General features: G+C 39.6%; 1 protein-coding gene across 1 annotated transcript in view; it reads left to right on the top strand.

Annotated features, from left to right (window-relative positions):
* The window catches only part of RXFP2 (relaxin family peptide receptor 2), a 68,837-nt gene that overhangs the window by 22,876 nt on the left and 24,239 nt on the right, over positions 1-21,722 (top strand). Inside the window, exons 7-11 of the mRNA XM_043997436.1 lie at positions 6,053-6,124; positions 7,635-7,706; positions 9,138-9,209; positions 13,961-14,032; positions 20,160-20,231. Of these exons, the coding sequence (XP_043853371.1) occupies positions 6,053-6,124; positions 7,635-7,706; positions 9,138-9,209; positions 13,961-14,032; positions 20,160-20,231 (360 nt within the window). The remainder of the gene's footprint in view (positions 1-6,052; positions 6,125-7,634; positions 7,707-9,137; positions 9,210-13,960; positions 14,033-20,159; positions 20,232-21,722) is intronic.

Below are 21,722 nucleotides of genomic sequence, written 5' to 3'. Positions count from 1 at the left end.
TCTATCAAAATATAGCTTTCCATCTGTCTGTTTATAGATTTTAAGACTGAGTCTCCCAATCTTACTCAGGTAAAAGTTCAGGGGCTACTCATGCCTAGATCCAATTGCAGATCAACACAGGAGCTTCGATCTACTTTGTTTTGGAAATGGATGCATTTTCCCATCCTTAGGCAATATGGTAGCGCCAGCACATGCATGTCCTTTTCCTTTCTGTGATCTCACCACATTAATGCTGAATTTAGTGGGGTCACCTGGACAGTAGTTCAATATAACCCCAAACTCCTGAGCTCAAAAGATCTTCAAGCCTCAAATTCCCTTACAGCTGGGATTATAGGTGTGTGCCACCATATCAAATGATAATGAGCATTTATTTAATGACTAATGTATGCAGATCACTGAGCAAAGTGCTTTGGGAGATATAAAGACTAGGAAGCACTATTGTCCCAGCTCTCATAAACCTGATAGTCTAGGTACAAGACACAAGCCCTGACAAGCACAGTACATAACAACACAAAGTTTAAAATGAGGAGAAGGAATTCCTAACACAAGATTAGTTGATAGCAAAGGCAGGGTTATGGGTGGACAACATGGTACCTTGGGAGAACATTTTGGCCAGAATTTGAATGTGTAGAAGGTTAAATTAACAATGCAGAAAACTTCTTAGCTTGTCAAGATTTCACAAGATGGAAAAAGTGGATAGATTTTTGGAAAGCATTTACTGTTAATGTAATATAAATACCAGAGGTAATGGTGAATTTGATGTGTTAGGGGGCACTATGGGGCATCTGTTTTGTGTTTTTAGTTTCTGCTACTGCAGTTATTATAAAAATTCATATAATTATCTTTTTGTTTTATAATTCCTTTCACTAGTATTCTGTAAACACAAAAATTGATATTTGCTTTTGTAGTGACATCTTATCCACACCTGAGTTTTAAACAAGTTTATGATGAAATTTATCTGTAGTCATTTTTACTTACATTAATTAAACTATGAGCTCCTTAAAAGTAGGAATAATTTTTTGCCTTTTTTGTAACCCCCTGAACTTAGCACAGTGTCTGGCATATAGCAGATGCTTAATAAACTGACTACATTGGGGGGAAAAAGCAGATCAAAGGGAAAGGATATTTGCTTGGGATGGAGGGGATAATGATAACTAACAACAGAGAGAAGGCAGAACTACTAAATTTGTATTTTGTTTCTGCTTTCTCTGCCAAGGAAAATAACCATTAAACTGGAAATGACAGAACAAAGATAACTAACAGAGAATAAGACCCATTAAGTAAGGAGATAACAAGAGGGCACCTTGCTGCTGCCCTTAATGAATGTGAGTCATCTAGCCCAGATGAACGATATCCTTAGGGCCTGAAAGAACTAGCAGGTGTGATAGTTGAGCCACTGATGGTGATGTCTGGAAAATCATGAGACATAGGAGAGGTACCACAAGGTTGGGAGAAGAAACAATGTCGTTCTGATTTTTCAAAAAGAGGGAAGAGAATAGAGTCTGCAAACTAAATTTTAGAAGAGATTATTAAAGAGAGAGTTGGCAAACATTTAAATATAGAACTGGTAATTACATGGTTTTATCAACAACAGTTCATGCTAAGGTGGCTTCATTTTCTTTTTTGGCAGGATAGGATAACTAAACTAGTAGGTCAGGGGGATGCTAAGTTTTAGCAAAACATTTGATAAAATATCTCACGCTATTTTCATGGACAAAATTGAGAGAAATAAATTGGACAACAATGCAGCCAGATGTATTCCAAACTGATCAGATAGCAGACTCAAAGAGTAGTTGTTAATGGTGCAATATCAAAGTGGGGTGAGGACTCAGAGTAGTACCCCAAGGGTATGCCTATGTCTTTGTGCTGTTTAACATTATTATTGATTACTTGAATAAAGCCATAGATGGCATGCTTATCAAATTAGCAGATGACATAAAGCCAGAAGGGATAGTTAACACAGTGGATGACAGAGTTACTACCCAACAGGATCTCGAGTGGGTTGAATCTAATAAGATGAAAGTCAGAAGGAATAAACACTAAGTCTTATACTTGGGTACAAATAATTATCTTCATAAGTATTATATGTGAAGTATGATTAGACAGTTGTTCTAAAAAAGCTCTGGGGGTTTCAGTAAATACTTAGCTCAATATGGGTCAGCAATGTGATATAGTACTCCAAAATGCCTATGTATTCTTGGGTTTCATTAAAAGGGCCAGAGCTTCCTAGAATAGAGAGGTGGCCTCACCTGGAGTATTATGTTTATTTCAGGCCACTGGATAAGAAGGATAAAAAGGAAATTTATGAGCTAGAGAAGATTGGCTGAAGTTATGAGAGGTTAGGCTAGCAAATAAAAGACTCAAGGAGGATCTGATAGCTATTGTCAATGGGACAAGGCCATGCAGAGAAGTCCAAGCTGACTTCAGAGCAGAAAAGGAGGGAAATCAGATAGTAGTGCCAAGATACCCGAGAAAAAAAGTACAAAGGAACCCATAGCCCAGGAGAGGCAGGGGGCAATTTATGCTTGAAAACCATAAAGGAAAGTTCAGGGAGGGGTTAGGGTAAAAGAATGGACAGTCTTTACCAGGAACAGGTGGGACATAGAAGCAGGATGTTTTGCAGAAATTGACTGCAAGGATGTTTTAGGCTGGTTTGGGGCACACAGCTCAGCAAGATCACCCAGTGAACACCAATGAAGGCATCTAGAGGGAGCAAGACTTTGACTCACTGTACAGGTCCTGATTGACTCCTTTGGAAAAACAGGTATATTCTGTGTCCTGTGCACCTGCCTGGTAAGGTAACTCAGAAAACATACATATTAATCTCAATGGTACTCTCACACTAGCTTTAAGTATTTGAAGGGCTGGCATGTGGAAGAGGGATTTCAATTGCTCTGTTTGGCCCCAGAGGGCAAAGCTAGGAGAAATGGGTAGAAATTGCAGAGACCAACCCCTAAAGAGAACTTTTCATGATCAGGTGGTCGCTCCATCTGTCCCCATACCATCTGTCCTCTATAAAAGCTTTGGCCTCCCTCCCAGTTGGGGAGAAACTGTCTCAGAGAATCTTGTCTCTGAGCCATTTTCTCCCCTTGAGGCAAGTCTTTGACTTCCCTCTTGGTTCTTTTCTCTAAGTGCCTAAATAAAAGACTATTTTATTCTAATTGGATTGTGTTCAAGAGGGTATAATTTGGGGGGGGGGCAAAGAGGGTTAAATGACTTGCCCAAGGTCACACAGCTAATAAGTGTTAAGTGTCTGAGGCCGGATTTGAACTCAGGTACTCCTGACTCTAGGGCCAGTGCTCTATCCACTGTGCCACCTAGCTGCCGGGTATAATTCTTTAAAGAGGAATACCAAAGGACCCCCCACCACTTATCCCCCCCCCCAAAATCAGGAATCTAATTCAATTCATCAAACATTCCTTGAGCACAGAATGTATAAAGAGTATTGTTCTTTATACATTCAGGGAACTTCAAAGTTTAGATAAGACACAGCCCTTTCCTTCATGAATCTTCGATATATAGACAGCTATAATACCCAACTTTGCATGCATTATGATTGAGTCAATTGTCCATTGTTAAGTGATTAGGCTTCAGACAGAACCCAAGATTCAGAATCAGCAGTCTGGAGTTCCATTGCCAGCCCACTCACCTTTTGCTGTGTGACTTTGCACAATTCATTTTATTTTTCTGTGTTTTAAGTGCTTCATCTATAAAACAGGAATAATAACGCTCACTGTTCCCTCATAGTGATAAGAGGAGAAGTTTGATATTTCGTATATAAAAGCTCTGAAATGTAAATTTGCTATCCACAAGTTCTCAGCAGGCTGGCTCAGCAGGAACAAGTCTTTCCAATGTACTATTCTCACCAACCCACCATGTTTTCCTAAAACTCAGGTCAGACCATGGCATGCCACTTCCTTCCTCCATTTATTCAGGAAACTCCCGTCGCTCCCTAATAACTAGTTAGTCAATCAACAAGTATTTATTAACGCCAGGCACTGTGCTAAGTGCTGGGATAAAAAGAAAGACAAAATGACAGTCGCTGCTTTCAAGGACCTCAGAGTCTAATGGGGCAGACAACACGCAAACAACTTTATACAAATAAGATATATGCAGAATAAATTGGAAAAATTTAAGGGGGATTGGCTTCCTGTAAGAGGTGAGATTTTTATCTATGACTTGAAGGAAGGCAGGAAGCAGAGATGAAGAGAGAGAGAGAGTTATAGACATAGGTCATGGCCAGTGAAGATGGCTTTCAGGAGATGGAGTGTCTTATGTGAGGGATAATAAGGAAGCTAGTGTCACTGACTCATAGACATGGTAGCAGAGTAAGGTGTAACAAAGGTAGGAAGGGGGGCAGGTTATGGAGGAATTGGAATGTGAAATAGGATTTTATATTTGATCCTGGAGGTAATAAGGAAGACTGACATGTATTTTATGGGGCGGGGATGAGGGGGGCAGGAGGAGAGAAAAAACATGAACAGATCAATTTGACAGTTCAGTGGAGGGTAGACTGGAGTGGACAAAGACCTGAATCAGGGAAACCAGCCAAAAGGCTATTTATTGCCTTAGTGAACATAAACTCCTCTGTCCCTGACAAATGGTGCTTTCCTCTATTTCTAGTCTTCTTACCTGTCATACCCCTCCACCCACCCTATAGTCCATATGCTTCTTGGTCTACTTGCTCTTTTTCACACAGGATGCTCCCATGTCAATCTTTGCACTGGATGTCCTCCATGCCTGCAATCCTCTCCCTGCTTGCCTCCCTTTTCAATTCCCTCAGCTTCTTGTGTCTTTCTCTCTAAGTTTACCTTCCATTGATTCTTCATATATTATTTATGCACCTATGGATATGCATGTTGTCTCCTCCATTAAAATGTAATCCCCTTGAGGGCAAGGGTGTGTTTTTAATTTATAATCCTAGTATTTAGCACAATGTCTATCACATAGTACTGCTTAATAAATAATAGTACTGATCGATTGATATATACACCTGAGATATTACTGTTTTTGTTAATGTGGATAGCCTGTCCCAATGAGAAAAGTTCTTCTAATGTGCCATTGTCGCTGTACAACAATATATATTTGGGGGGGGTGAGGCAATTGGGGTTAAGTGACTTGCCTACGGTCACACAGCTACTAAGTATCCAGTGTCTGAGGTCACATTTGAACTCAGGTCCTCCTGAATCCAGGGCCAGTGCTCTATCCACTGCACCACCTAGCTGCCCCTGTACAACAATATTTTAAAGCATTTCCTCTATGCGTGTGTGTGTGTGTGTGTGTGTGTGTAGAAGTTCCATCTTTTGGGGGTGGGGGGTAGCTTTCACAGAATCCCCGAATGCCAGAGCTGAAAGAGATCTTAGAGAACATCTAGGCCAACTCCCCTCATGTTATACATAAGGAAAATAAGGTCTAGAAAGGATAAATGATTTGACTAAGGTCATCAGTGGAAAAGTCAAGACTCGAACCCATTTCTCTTGCCTCCCATTCTAGGGCTCTTTCCATTACACCCCCTTGCTTACTTTATATAGTTTTAATTTGTGAGATCTGACTGGGCAGAACCTAAGAGCAGCATTCAAAGCACCATAGCTATGGTTCCTAGTAGTGTAGCAAGGAACTCAAGTAGCCCAACCTGGGTAATTCTTATATAAGACCTCCTGGGAAAGTTATTACTAGGTCACCACGGTTCTGGCCAGAAGAAAAACCAGAATAACCCACATCTATATAATAGTTTGAAGTTTCAAAGTGCTTTGCTCAAAATAACCCTGTGAGGCAGGTAAGGCTGATATTAATAGCCTTTTTTTTTTAAGCAAATGAAGAAACCAGAGCTAGAAGAGGATTAAGGGATTTGCCCAGGGTCAGAGACAGTGTTTGAATCCACATTTCTTGATGCTGAGTTAAACATTCTTCCCAGAGTTGATATCCTAACAACTTAGACTTGTAGAGTGATCTAACATTTATAATGTGCCTTCTTCACAGCAGCATTTTACAGACATTTTAAATATAGCATATAAAACATAACCACAGTGCTTTTTTGTCTTATCCCTACCAGATTCTTACAGTATAACTGTATTAAATATATATCCAGGAAAGCTTTTTTCGGATTGTACAAACTTCAAATGTTGTAAGTAATTTTTTTTAGCACATTCTGAATGTCATCTTAATTAAAGGGAAAGACTAGAGCTATGCTAAATATGTATGTATGCATATAGAGCTATATACATATGTGTGTATACTTATATATATTTATTTATATACAAGATAACAGAAAAAATCTGGCAAAAGATCACAGCACAAATTACTTAGCCACTAAGCATGAAAAATAAAGGACTTCAATTTTCACCAAGGAAGTTAATATCTCTCCTTAATCTTTCCATTTTTTTAGGTTAACCAAAGCCCCTTTAACCTTTCCTCTTTGGACCAGTTATCCAAGGTTATGATAATTTTTATTGCTGTATTCAGGTTCTATTTAGGTCATCAGCACTCTTTCTTAAAATGCAAGGACCCTGACTAGATAGACCAATAAGGATGAGACTAGAGTTAGGTGTAGCAGAGGGATCACTTTGTAACTCTTGCACTTTGTACTCCTGTTACTAAATTCTGAGAAGGGTATGGAGAGTGTTCAGGGAGGACTAGCACCTCCAGTGTAAGGATTTGCTGAGCCCTTCTCAGGCCTGCTCAGCCACCTTTCACCCAACTCTCACCTGTGACTCCAAGAAGCTGTAACAGCATGCACAAGGGCCATACCCAAGTATAATTATCTCAGCAGATAGGCTAAACCAGGTTGAGAGTAACTGACAGCGTTACTCTACTACCCAAGCATATGAAGACTTCCCCAAGAGGACTGGACAGATGAGAACAATTTGTCCCAATGGCCATGAAGGCAGGCGCTGTGGAACACTTGGAACTTAGTCAGACAGGGAAGATTCCAAGGTCATCCACTCCATCCCAGACCATTGCCAGTTATCTTGACTTTTATTTTACCCCTGAACTTCGATGACTCTGGAAGAGACAGTGAAGCTGAGGATTCTGTGCTAATCTACCTCACTTAAAATCCAATTCATGCACAAGTCAAGATATCACCCCGTGATATCATTGGTCCTCTTTGAAACAAAGGACAAACAACACACTATATTCCAATGCATCATATTTACCCATGCCTTGTTTTTTTATAATGGCACTGCTATAAATTTAAGTTAAGATAACAAGGATTTATTAAGTGCCTACTGTTCTTCCAGGAAGAGTGCTAAGCTCTGGGAATAAAAAGACAAGTAAAAGACAATCCCTGCTTCAAGGAACTTACTGTCTAATATAGGGCAGACAACATGCAAACAACTACACAAGCAAGATATATGCAGGATAAAGTAGAGATCATCTCAGAGGGAAAGCACTAGCCTAATGATTCATATTCAATGAATGATTTTCTGTGACTCTCCATTCCTTCTTTTTTTTTCATTTTTGTTCAATTAAATTCGATTCAACAAAATTCTATCAAGGGCCTGTCTAAACACTATGTTAACATGTACTTTTCAGTAACCACTATATAAGTATACCATAGGTAGCATATATTTTAACACAAAGGACAAAAACAGTCAGCCTGGGTCTAATTGACTTCCATGTTGTTCTGTTTGTAGGTATCTCAGTCACAATTGTATTACCAGTCTCAGACCAGGAGTGTTTAAAGATTTACATGAGTTATCATGGTTGTAAGTATCAAAGTTAATATTTTCCCTATAAATACTATTTCTAGAGGGATTCCATCATGTAGCTTTGGATTGTTTCTATTATCATTTCATTCATTTTTTTTATTTAGCACAATATTACCATATAACCTAGACTGCTTCTACAAAGTCACATCAACAAGTATTTAATAATCACTTACCAGGTTGAGGGCACTGTGGTAAGCACTAGGGATACAAATACAAGCAAAAAGATAGTCCCTGACCTCAAGTAACTTACATTCTAATAAGGAAAGAGAAAGTGGAGGAAGGACATACTTACATAGGCACATGATAGCTAAGTCCAGAAAATCAGGGATGGCTTGTCTGGGCCCTGTAGAATAAGGGATTTCCTGATTTTCTCTTATTCTCACAGTTGTTTCTGATCACTCCCTCCTCCAATTACTTTGCCTTTACTCAATGTACTGTAAGTAAAATGTAATGTAGAAAGTGCATGCTCTATATAATGTAAACTCTTGGGTTGAGTGTAAGCTCTCTGAAAGCAAGGACTATCTTGTTTTTGTCTTTGTATCCCTAACATCTATCACAGTGCCTTGCATAAGCAAGTTTTTAATAAATATTTGCTGGATTACATTGAATTAAACTGTATCTACTATCCTAAGTATCACATTTCTGACTCTACCTCCATCACCCCAGTGCAGCCTCACAACTGAAATCTGTTCCCTGGCACTGTCTCCAAGTTCCTAGCTCCATCATTAGCAGGACTAGAAAAATGGGTAGGGGAACTGAGGACTTCCTCACTTCAATTGACCTTTCTCCCTAACCTCAGTGACCCCAGATTTTGATTTCCTCAAAATATGACCTAGTACCAAAACAACTTTATATCAATCCATCAGTACCAAGGTAAGAGAGATTGGATTTTAGTCTTCTAATAAGGGGGAAATGACAACATGGTTAAAAGCAGAGGAATGAATGCTAAGAGGTTTCTAATACAATGTGAATGTGAGTTCAATTCTTTTGGTTTTTTCTCCCATACCCACCCCTGCAAACTGTATAGAAGTTGTCTAACATCTTATCTAACATTTGCTTGTACAACCTGTGAGAAAAAAATGTATATATACATACATATATATATATATATATATATATATATATATATGTTTCTACTCTTACATTAGCAACCTTGAAAAGTCAGTTAAAAATTTACCAGTTAATTGAAGTAATTAGCTCATCTTAGTTGCCTAGCCCCATCTATAATGGGTGACATCAAAGTGACATCAAACCCCTGTTTTGGCAGTAGATGGGGCATAAATCCTAAGTAAAATATAATTTCAGTTCTACACTTAAGATATTAAAGAATCACCTGTCCCTTGCTGAGAATTATTTTCAGATACTATTTTTTCTATAGTTCACAAATATTGTTAATGCCGAAACTTATTAATTATATTTTTTTGTCAGAATTCTAGATGACAACCCAATAACCAGGATTTCACAGCAGTTATTTACTGGATTAAATTCTTTGTTTTTCTTGTAAGTACAAATTCATTTCTCCATCTGTTCAGTAGTACCTAATTCAGACTTACAAAGAGGGTCAATAACATTTTCATTAAAATGTCCATAATTCACAAAATGTGTAATGATTCCATATACTTTACTGATGCCATTCTCCTGACCACCCTGTAATGGAAATCAAAGTCAGAGGGAAGTGAATTGCTTTCTTTCCAAACCTGATGACTTTCAATCCACTTTAATTTGATTTTGGTTTAAGGTATATTCTTATTTTTGTTGGCTACCCAAGTTAATCTCCATTTTTCACATGCTTAGTGCTTAAATCTGACAAGATCTTGGCTTCAATTTATTTTTTTTTCTCCATAGGTGCAAGGAAAACAAGTCAGATCCATACATATCACTTTAAAGCATTTTCCTCCCAATGATGCTGATAGGTAGATAGTACCTAGTGTGCCTGTAAATGTTTAACAACCAGCTTTCTAGGGAGTGGAAATGTATGCACAACACGCTTTTAAATTTAATCTCTATTATTAACATTTTATTTTGGTGAGGCAATTGGGGTTAAGTGACTTGCCCAGGGTCACACAGCTAGTAAGTGTCAAGTGTCTGAGGTTGGATTTGAACTCAGGTCCTCCTGACTCCAGGGCCAGTGCTCTATCCACTGCACCACCTACTTGCCCCTATTATTAACATTTTCTCCATCACTTTCTTCAGTCTAGACAATCAACAAAACAACAAATCAAGCCCTGACTTGTAATACTTGCCAATATACAAGATACATGATCCTACTAAAAATCTGGCTCCAGCACCTCTGAATCCCTAAACATTAAAAAATATTGTTTTCCTTTTTCTTTTCATTCATCTACTATGTGCCCCAAGGAAAATCACCTACCTTTTCTAAATTTTAGTTTTATAGTTGTGTCAGAGACTGGACTAGAACTGTGGTTTCTCAATTCAAAACCTAGTATTCTTTCTTCTACATGTCCAGGAAATACACAATGCAAAAACCCCCCAAACCAAAAACAAACAACCTTGCTGAAAACTGTACTTTTTTGCAGTGTTTTTTAGTGCACAGGAATGGATTACTAGTTATACACACACACACACACACACACACACACACACACACATATGTTTCTTTACTGTAGGAATTACAGTATCATTCTTCCACATGTCAAAGTGAGTGCTGTATTATTCTCCATCTTAACCTGCATGAGAGATGATTTCCTTTACATTCTTCTCTCTATGACAATTCAGATTGAATGCCACTCCCAGAAGAGTTTCTGAATACTTGTACATAATGCATTCCCTTGCTGTGTATATGATCTCATACTTATACAAATGAGGAAAATTATCATTTAGAGTTATGTACACTTTTAAATTATTACAATATATGTATCCACATACAGAGACAGACTATACACACACACACACACACACACACACACACACTCACATATACACATAAATAATTAGTTTCATTTCACAAAACTAAACTAGGTAGTACTTTGACTCAGGCTGTATATCATATTTACCCATTCTTAGTTTCTTTTCCAAAGTCTGTTTTTACTCTTTTTCAATAGCAGATAAAGACCAGTTGGGGGGGAGGGGGAGAAAAGCATTTTCTTACCCTAAAAGAGCTCTTTGAAAGACACCATGAGATAGAAGATTGAGAGTTGGCCCAGGCATAGGGAAGACCCGGATGTAAGCCTTACACCTGATTTGCACTAACTGTCCAACTTCTGCTGCATGTATCTCTCAGGGGAGGCTCCTACAGAAGTCAGGGATAGACTTCAATCTGCACCCACAAGTGCAGACTCCTAGCTCTTGCTGCACCCCCCTGATCTCCAGCCTCAGAAAAGAAGAGGAATGAGAATTTCCTTTGACCCGGTGCCTTCCATCTCATGCTGCCTCACATATTCCCTGGGGGGGGAAAGAGGAAAGCTGGTTGAGAGCAGGACTTCCATCTCCTGCCATACTTTCTCCTGACTTTGGAGGGAAGAGAAGTAGTGAAATGGGACCTCCCATCTGACCAAAAAACCATGTACCTTCCATGTCATACTAGACTTAACTCCAGCCTCCTCTGGGAAGAGGAGTAATTCCTTCCACTCAATGATGAACATTCTCACACCTTGTCATACCCTACATATTTAAGTGATTCTGAACCTCTGTAGGTCATAATCAAATCCCTGTTTCCCAACCCCCATCAGCCAGTTCCTTATTTCTATTCCTGTGATTCAAAGTCCCAACCAGATGCCACCCATTCCTTCCACTGGGCTCTCTCCAGAGAGCCTGTTCCATAAGCAACAAACTTCCTTTCCTCTTAAATCTTTTCCTCTCCTCTCCCACTCTTTCCACAGTCTTGCTATCACCAAAACCTGATTCTCCCCTCACGATACAACCTCCCTAGCCAGGTTTTCCAACACTGGCTGCACCTTCCCTCATTTCCCTAGGTCGAGGTGGGGGAGTTGGAATACCCCTTACGCCCCATTGCCACTTCCAGGTTCACTCTTTACCTCCACCACTCAGAAACCTCATGCAATTCATATCACCACCCAATCAAAATCCTGGTAGCTGTTGTCTACAGTTTTCCATGTCTCTTCCCTTCCTTCCTCAATGAGTTTGGTACCTGGCTCATAATTTTTCTCTCCTCCACAGCTTCTGCCCCTATACTAGAGGACTTTAGTGTACATATGGACCCTTCCCCAAACATCCTAACAACTCAGCTTCTTCAACTACTCACTTCCCCCGACCTACTCTTCTACCACACATAAGCCACATACATAGACAGTCATACCCTTGATTTTGCCATCATTCAAAAATATACTACCACCATGTTTGAGAATTCCAAAATTCTCTGACAATAATTTATTAACTTTCTGCTTTTGCCACTCTTCCGTTAATAAACCTTTCTCTTTGTCCACACCATGACCTTCCAATTCCTGGACCCCTCAGCTCTCTCTCAGGTCATATCCACTTCACTAGTCATCTTCTTATCTTTTCCTTCCTTTCCTTCCTTTGAGACAATTAGGTGGCACAATGATAGAGCACTGGGTCTGGAGTCAGGAAGACCTGAGTTCAAATCTTGATCAGACATTCACTAGCTATCTGACCCTGGGCAAGTACTCAACCACTGTCATCCTTAGTTTCTTAAATTTTAAAACAGGGATAATCATAGCACCTACATCTCAGGTGTGTTGTGAGGATAAAAACAGATTATATTTATAAAGTACTTAGCATTGTGCCTGATACATAGTGTTTAATAAATGGATCATTTCCCTTTCTTTCCCTTTCCCTTTCTCTGTTTTGACACCTTGGTGAGCCATTTCAACTCTACATTGTCCTCTTTTCTTGAGTCCCTGGACTCCTTATCATTTTACCATTTGTACCCCATCAAGCTTGAACCTTACATCATTTCCACCCTCTGCTTCCTTTGCTCCTATAGACATGATGCTGAACAAAGGTGGAGAAAATCACAAAACCATTTTGATTGGGTCCATTATGAATTAATGTTACATAACCTCAACTGAGCCCTCACTGCTGCTAGGCAATACTTCTACACTTCCCTTCTCAGCTTTCTACAGTAGCTCTTCCAAACCATTTCATACCTCCTCAAACCTCCCTTGGCTTCTACTCTCCCAACTCTCAGCTGAGAACCTTGACTCATATTTTACAGGGAAACAATGAGACCATTTGCTGAGAGCTCCACCTTTTACCTCTTCCTCATTTAATATCACTCAGATGTGTTCTGTCACTTTGTCCTTTTTCACCCTTACCTCACACAGAGAGGTGTTCTTATTCCTTACCAAAGTTCTCCAACTCTACTAGCATAAGAGATCCCTTTCCAAACTATCTCCCCCAAAAGATTTCCCCTTCTGTCAATTCCACTCTATTATTTTTGATCAGTGACATTAGCCTCCTGAGCAAGACATTCCATCTCTCAGCTCTGGGCATTTTCTCTGGCTGTCCCTCATGCCTGGAACACTCCCCCACCTAATGGCTTCCTTTCAGCTTCAACTACAATTCCATCTTCTATAGGAAGCCTTTCCCAAGTCTTCTTAATTCTAGTGCCTTTCCTCTTTTAAATATTTACTATTTATCCTGTATATAGTTTATTTGCACTTATTGGTTTGCTATTGCCTCCGCTGTTACCTTGTGAGCCCCTTGAGGGCAGGGACTATCTTTGCCTCTTTGTATCAGTTCTTTGCAAAGTGCCTGAAAGTTGTTGTTCAGTCATTTTCAGTCATGTCCTGCTCTTTATGACCTGATTTCACAAAGATACTAGAGTGGTTTGCCATTTCCTTCACAAGTTTATTTTACAGAAGAGGAAACTGAAGGCAAACGGTCAGGCGACTTGGCCAGGGACACACAGCTAGTAAATATCTGAGGCCAGATTTGAACTCAGGAAGATAAGTCTTCTTGACTCCAGGCTGGGTACTCCATCCACTGTGTCACCTAGCTTCCCCGTTGGTATATAATAGGTGCTTGATAAATGCTTTTTGAAGAACTGACTGAGAATTTAACCTATCGGTGCCCCCAGGCTACTCAACAGTATTTTGTGAGTATGTGATTCATATTGGTGGAAGTAGGTTTTTATGCCCAGAATGCCCCACATGATTAAATAAATCATAGTTACAGTACTTTAAAAAAAGTCCCTTTAAGCTATCAGATTTCAGAATGACAGGAGGAATAAAACTTCTCTGCTAGATCAGAAGTTTGTTTCATTTAAAGATATCACTTTTATTTCTAATTAATATCTTCCTTTTATAAAGGTCTATGATCAATAACCACTTGGAAGCCCTCCCCAAGGATATGTGTAACTACATGCCTCATCTTAATTGGATGTAAGTAAACAGTACAGTAAAGTTCTAATTGCTTATTCATTCAAATGAATAAATCAGAGCTGAAGTAATGAAGATTTTATCTTTGCAACAAAGTTTGACAAAAAAATAACCTGTAAATATGTTGGTAGCAGCTAAATCTTAACTTAAAAATCATGATTTTTTTTTGTTGTCATTATTGTTTGGGCAATAAGACATGTCCAACACTGTGACCTCATTTGGGGTTTTCTTGGCAAAGATACTAGAGGAGTTTGACATTTCCTTCTCTAACTCATTTTAGAGATGAAGAAACTGAGGCAAACAAGGTTAAGTGACTTGCCCAGCATCACACAGCTAGTAAGTGTCTAAGGTCAAATTTGAACTCAGGTCTTCCTGACTACAGATCTAGTGCTCTATCTACTGCACCACCTCACTGCCCTAGGATTGCGTTGGGTTTTTTGGTTTGTTTTATTTTTGTGAATGTAATCATGAAATACAAACCAAAAACAATCAAGAGGAAAGAAATTGTGTTGTAAGATTCTGTGACTTTGTTTAAGAAGTAGTATGGGGCAGCTAGGTGGTGCAGTGGATAAAGCACCGACCCTTGGATTCAGGAGTACCTGAGTTCAAATCCGGCCTCAGACGCTTGACACTTACTAGCTGTATGACCCTAGGCAAGTCACTTAACCCTCATTGCCCAGCAAAAAAAAAAAAGAATTAGTATATATATATATATATATATATATACACACATATATACATATATACACATATATGTATATATGTATATAAAATTGATCAAGATAATAACAAAATTTCTTTTATCACCTTCTATACTTGTATTTTTTTCTTCACATTTAAAAAGGTTTTATTGCTGCTCTTTTTGCATATCTATCAAATGAGACATTCTCTGATATGTCCTTTAGTTTTTCATCTCCACTTTCATCTAGCCTTTAATAAAAGACATCTAGTGAGGGAAGACTCCTTATGCAGGTGAGTAGTCCATTCTACTTTTGGACAGTTCCAATTGTCAGGAAGTTTTTCCTTACATCAACCTAAAATCTGCTTCTTTTCAATGTTCACCCATTGCTTCTAGTTCTGCCTTTGAAGGTCAAACAGAATGTCTATTTCCCCTTGCACATGGCAGCCCTTTTCATCTTTAAGACAGATGTCATATGCCTTAGCTTTCTCTTCTACAGGTTATACCTTTAATTAATCCACATATACCATGATTTCTAGTGCCTTCATTTTCCTGGGCTCCCTCCCCTGAATAATTTCTAAATTATTCACTTCCTTCCTGAAATATGATTCCAGGAATCAAACATAATGCTCTGGGTATGTTCTGACCATGGTAGAGAATAACAAGACTATGACCTCCTTTGTTTTGGAGAATTCTAAGGCTGGGATAGATTTTTTTTTTTTTGGCTGACTTAGTTCAATGCTGACTCATGTTGAAGTTTTAATATTTTAAAACCCCAATCTTTTTTCACACAAATTGTTGTATAGCCATACTATTTCCATCTTGTACTTGTGAAGATTCATTCAAACCCATGTAGTATTTTACTTTAATATTTCTATTAATTTCATCTTCTTGGTTTCAGCATTTCATTTAAATTGACTAATTATATCCTGGGGGGAAAAAGGAGGGGGGGAATTGTCATTTTTCACCCAGTTGTTCCCTGTAACACTAGAAGATCCTGAATGAGTTTCACAGTGTAGCTCCTAGTTCTACCTGCACATACATAATTCACGGTATCCTCCAGCAGACAGCTCTACTCAAGGAGCCCTATGAGTCTTCATCCTCTAAAACAGCAGCTGACAAGCCTCACCAATGTGTGTACCTTTATTAGTCAGCCAGAGGCACAATTAGTTCAAAACAAAAGGATTTAATGGAGTAAAAAAAAAATTAACCCAGAATGTCCCTGCTCTCCAAAACCTATGGTAGACTCTTCCACAAGTACATACAACATCAGTGGGAAAAGTGGATGCACATAGTAAACACACAAGGAATTAGTGTGACCAAGGTGGACAAATAGAGAGATATATATGTAGAAAATGCATGTAGGAAGGCAACTCATACTTTTGATGGTACATTCATGAGAGTTTCCTATCCCTCTATATCTAACCATCCTTACAGAATTTTAGGCCATGCAACTTAACCACTCCTTTCTCTGACCTTTTATCCTAAGATCAAGTGTGTGAATAGAATAATGCCTGGCTTTCTTCTCATTTTCTATCAAAACTCCTAAATATGTAGTGGTTGCTTCTTTCTCCTTAAAGTTATCATTATTTCTACTTTAGTGATGAGTTCTTCATTATTATTCTGGAATTTTTGTTCCCTGTATCTTCTGAGAAATAAAATTATCACTATAGGCAAGTCAAGAAATTATCATCTGCTCTGCTTTTGGCAGAGGGAAAGACACAGCAGATTTTCAGATTATTGAAAATCCTCATCACTACTAGAGCAACCCTTTCTGCCAAAATTGCAAACCATTTCCTGAATTTCTCATCTATATTATTTCCTCCACTTAGTGGTTTGTGGTATATTTCCAAAATAACAAGATTTCTCTTTTCTCTCTCTATTGATCCTCACTCAAATTATCTCCACTATGATTTTCACGATGATTCCTGGATTTTCTTATAAGAGTAAGAAATAGACAATGCTTAGTCACCTAATTCTGTTCCTCTTTAATGTTATACCCTTCTATGGCCATATTATTCCAATCATGAGTGCTCTCCTACCAAATCTCAATGATAACCATAAGATGAAATATGCATTCTTGCATTAGGAGCTCTAATTTATCTCATTTTTATCCTTCACTTTGGTTTTCATATATAAGTATCTGAACTCAAGGGCAGCTAGTTAGTACAGTGGATAGAGTGCTGGACCTAGAGTCAGGAAGACCTGAGTTTAAATCTGGCCTGACACTTCCAAGCTGTGTGACCCTGGGCAAGTCACTTAACCCTGCTTGTCTCAGTTTCCTCCTCTGTAAAATGGGCTGGAGAAGAAATTGGCAAACCACTCCACTTGCTATACTTGCTAAGAAAACTCCAAAGAGTCAGACACAACTGAACAACAACCACCTGAGCTTTATCTGGGGAAGGGAACAAGCATTAGTACCTATTGTGTGCCAGACACTGTGCTATAAAATCTTTATAAATATTAGCTCATTTGACCCTGAGAAGTAGGTGCTATTACTATCTCCATCTTACAGCTGAGGAAATTGAAGGCAGAGGTTGTGATTTGCTCAGGGTGACTCAGCTAGCAAGTGTCTAAAGGCCAGATTTGACCCAAGGTCTTCCTGATTCCAGCCCCAGTGTTCTATCCACTGCACCACCAAGCTGCATCTTCTTCCTGGGTATCTTTGCTGATATTTTTCTTGTTATATTGTACCTGTTACTTTCCATGTTATCTGGTGTAGAGAATATTCATTTCATCAAGCACAGATTAATCCCATACTTTATTCCAGACAGGCAGGTAGATGGTATAGTGGATGGAGTGCCAGGCCTGAAATCAGGAAGACTCATCTTCCAGAGTTTAAATCTGGCCTCAGACATTTACTATCTGTGTGACCCTGAGCAAGTCACTTACCCTTTTTGCCTCAGTTTCCACATCTGTAAAATGAGCTGAAGAAGGAAATGCCAAAATACTCTAGTTTGTTTGTAAAAAAAAAAATGGCATCACAAAGAGTTGGACACAAATGAAATAAAACTGAATAACAAAAACAACTGGGAGATATATGTAGTATCAAGACTTCACAGATGAACAAGAGCTTTTTAAAATGTCTTAGCATCAAGAGCTGGAAAGAACCTCAGAAATCAATCAATCCAAGTGTTAAAGATCTATTCACATGTTTGATCTGAATTTTTGTTCAAAATCTGAGTCTGCTTGCCCCCTACACCACTCTCCCCAGCCCAGGAAGCTTTTCTCCCCACCTAGACCAGTGAGGGGCTCAGAATCATTACATTCAGTTATACAACACCTGATAAGAGTCCTTTGTCCTTTCTACTTAAATACTACAATCACTTTAGCTAGGGAGACACTAGGCCTTGAGGGCATACACAATTTCTCAGGTGGCCTGATAGTCTGGCTGGTGACCTCACACTTCTACTACATTTATCTTTACTCTTCCCTGACTCTTAAAATCAAGGGCCTTCCTAGGAGAAAACTCAACCTTCTGGGGAGCTACACCAAGATTTGCCTACAAACTGCCCAGGATCCAACACACTCTCACTCTGTTGCACTTGACTCTCTTTCCCTTCTACTGTTCTCTCTGATTCATACCACTAAGCCATGAATCAAGTCAGGTGTGTGACCATAACGGCAACTGTCCACACTCCATTTTCTGCATACTTCATACTCTACTCTTGAAACGCTTCATCACAAATGCTCGGGGGGGGGGGGGGATGCTCACATCATGACAATATACAGTCAGCCTTCAGAGAACTCTTGATATGCTTTTAGGGCCCAGGTAGTCATCCACAGCAGTAATGATGGGCAGCTGGGAGTCATTTCCCACTTCCATGCACAGCTGTCTGTCTCTCAAGTTGGTCATCTCTAATATCTAACTCCAACATCTTCATTTTACAAATGAAGCTGAGAACCAGAGGTGGGAAGGGACTTGCCCAAAGTCACACAAGATAGCTGAACTAGGGTTCAAACCTAGGTCCTGGAGGGCAGGTGACCTGAACTTCATATCCAAGCTATGTCTCTTACTATCTATGTAACCTGGGGCAAGGCTCTTCACCTCTCTGGCAGAGCGTGTTTCCTATCCTTAAAATAAGAATCAGACAGGGCAGCTAGGTGTCGCAGTGGATAGAGCACCGGCCCTGGACTCAAGAGGACCTGAGTTCAAATCTGGCCTTGGACACTTGACACTTACTAGCTGTGTGACCCTGGGCAAGTCACTTAACCCCAATTGCCTCACAAAAAAATAAACAAAAACCAAAAACAAACAAAAAGATAAATGGATGATAGAAACAGTTGAGATGAGAGAAACTGAAAGACAGAGACAGAGATACACTCATAGAAACAGAGAGACAAAGACAGAGAGAGACAGAGATAGATAGATAGATAGATAGATAGATAGATAGATAGATAGATAGATAGATAGATGAGAGATATTAAGATAGAAATAGATGAGAGATGATAGATAGATAAATAGATGAGAGAGAGAGAGAGAGAGAGAGAGAGAGAGAGAGAGAGAGAGAGAGAGAGAGAGAGAGAGATGCTTGCTCCTTTGGTCTTGCATTCCCTTGCCCTCTGGTTTCTGGATGGCTGACCAACCTGTCTGCCCCCTCTAATGCCCCTTATGATTATGACTGGAGGATGTGAGACCTTTGTATCCTCAGTTCACTCCCTGGCTGGCTAAACAGGAACACTAGAAGGAAGAGAACTACAGTATTTGTAGATGAATCAGGCTTAAAATGAGACAGAAATCCCATGTTTTTGTTAAGAAACCCACCTTACCACTTGCATGTGTTACCAGAAAGTTGATGTAACAGAGCCTAGCAATAAGCATATATGTTTTCTGTTATATTTGGTGCTGCTGAGGCTTTTATGAGATTACTGTGTTTATCTTAAACACATTTTAGGAGTGACATGGAAAAATTAGAGAGTCCAGAGGAGAACAAATTGGTCTTGCAAGGAAAGAACAAAGGAATTGGAGGCTTTTAGTCTGAAGAGCAGGCTAAGTGAAAGCATAATAACCATCTTCAAATCTGTAAGGGATTAAGTGGGAGTGGGGCTGGCTTGACAACACGGGGGAGGTATAGAGGGGCCTTCGGTGAACAGCTCCCTGGGTGAGTGGTGAAAAGGGAGTCATTCCTTAACTCTTCAGAGCACTAACCTGTAGTTTCCATTGTATTACTGAAGAATTTCAAAAAGAGGACATGATAGATGAAGTTGTTACGGGGAAACATTCAGAGGAAAACAATCTCTGCTCTTGAAATAAAATGCTAATGCTGACTTCAGGGGTGAAGCATCCAGATGGAACTCGGGCCTCATCATTCTAACCTTGCCGTCAGCAACTGGGAAAGGGCCTGAGAAAAAAAGGGAAGGAGCTCTGATGGGCCTGGATAGGGCTGGCAAGAGCTCAGAATCAGATCCCTCTGCTCCTTGATATGATGTGTGGGTTTTCTTGGTTTTCAGGGATTTGGAAGGCAATCAGATTAAGTCTCTGATGAATTCTACCTTTCAGGCATGTGAGGAGCTCACAGTGCTGTAAGTATATGACAGACCAATTTGGGAATCAAGAACAAATACTGCATAAAAATTAAAAAACAAAAACAAAAACCAAGGAGCATTTCAGTTACAGTTGATATCTGGAAGTGTAAGCCATGAAATGACCGCTAACCAGTTAGGCCTCTGTATAAGGCCCTATTTTCTGTTGCTTTTGTCATTGAGTCAACACCCATTGATGAATTTGTTCCAGGCCCTGTGCTAAGCATTAGGGATACAAAGAAAGGCAGGGAGGAAGGAGAAGGGGAAAGATCCGGTCCTCAAATAGCTCACATTTTAATGGCAAAGACATGGATTTTTTATATATGACCGTCTTTCTCTGCCCTTCAGACTAACCATAGTGCAGCATTAATGGGCAGTTAGGTGGCACAATGAATAGAGTATTGAACCTTATGTGAAGAAGACCTGAGTTCAAATCCAGCCTCAAATATTCACTACCTATGTAACCCTGGGCAAGTCACTTAAGCAGTGCCTGCTTCAGTTTCCTCGTTTGTAAAGTGGGGATAATAGCAGTTTCCTCCCAGGATTGTTGCTGTAGACACAGGTTTGGAGGAAGCATATTATCAGTTCATCAATTTTTCCCAGGAAAGAACTGATTAAGCATCTCCTTAGCTTTTCATGGTCTCCAGAGTGAACATGTGGTCTCAGAGAGACAGAGACAAAGAGAGGGGGGAAGGGGGGAGGGAGGGAGAGAGAGAAAGAGAAAGAGAGACACAGAGAGAGAGAGAAAAAGAGACAGAAAGAGATAGACACAGAGAGAGAGCCAGTACAGGAGCCCACATGGCTACTTGTCTATGTTTTTTATCTCCTTTCAATAAGAGATGGGTCATTACACAACAATCAAATCTAATTGGGTCATTATACATCAAACACATTTAATTGGTCAGTACCATTTAAATCCAAGTGGCTGACATGACTTGAAGGTGGGCTATACCAAAATGAAGTCCAGGGATGACTTTAGAGAAAGGAATGCAAGACCCCCACTCAAGTTGGTCCATTCATCTAGGTGTGGTTTAATCTCATCAGTAAAGTAGACAAAAGAATCTGCCTTCACCTAAGGCTCCTTTTGTGAGCTTAGTGTGGGTAGGTTTGACCTAGATAAGATGATAGAATCTCTCAAGGAGAGCTGGCCTTTTGAGTGGAGTGGGAGGGAGAACAAAGAAAGAGAGATCTTTGGGTCACAGAAGATATTGATTATTAATAATTATTTCTTACAGATCACAGCCCTTAGAGGCTACTGAATTCAACTCCCTAATTTTTTTTTTGGTGAGGCAATTGGGGTTAAGTGACTTGCCCAGGGTCACACAGTTAGGGGCTGAGGCTGGATTTGAACTCAGGTCCTCCTGAATCCAGGACCGGTGCTCTATCCACTATGCCACCTAGCTGCCCTGAACTCCCTCATTTTATAGATGAGGTTGAGCAAGGTTAGGTGACTTGCCTAGGGTCACACAGCTAGGAAACATCTAAGGAGAG

The sequence above is a fragment of the Dromiciops gliroides genome, chromosome 3 (assembly GCF_019393635.1).
Source record: "Dromiciops gliroides isolate mDroGli1 chromosome 3, mDroGli1.pri, whole genome shotgun sequence".
Taxonomy (NCBI): domain Eukaryota; kingdom Metazoa; phylum Chordata; class Mammalia; order Microbiotheria; family Microbiotheriidae; genus Dromiciops; species Dromiciops gliroides.
Note: the sequence above shows the minus strand (reverse complement) of the source record. Positions and strands in the feature narration are given on the sequence as shown.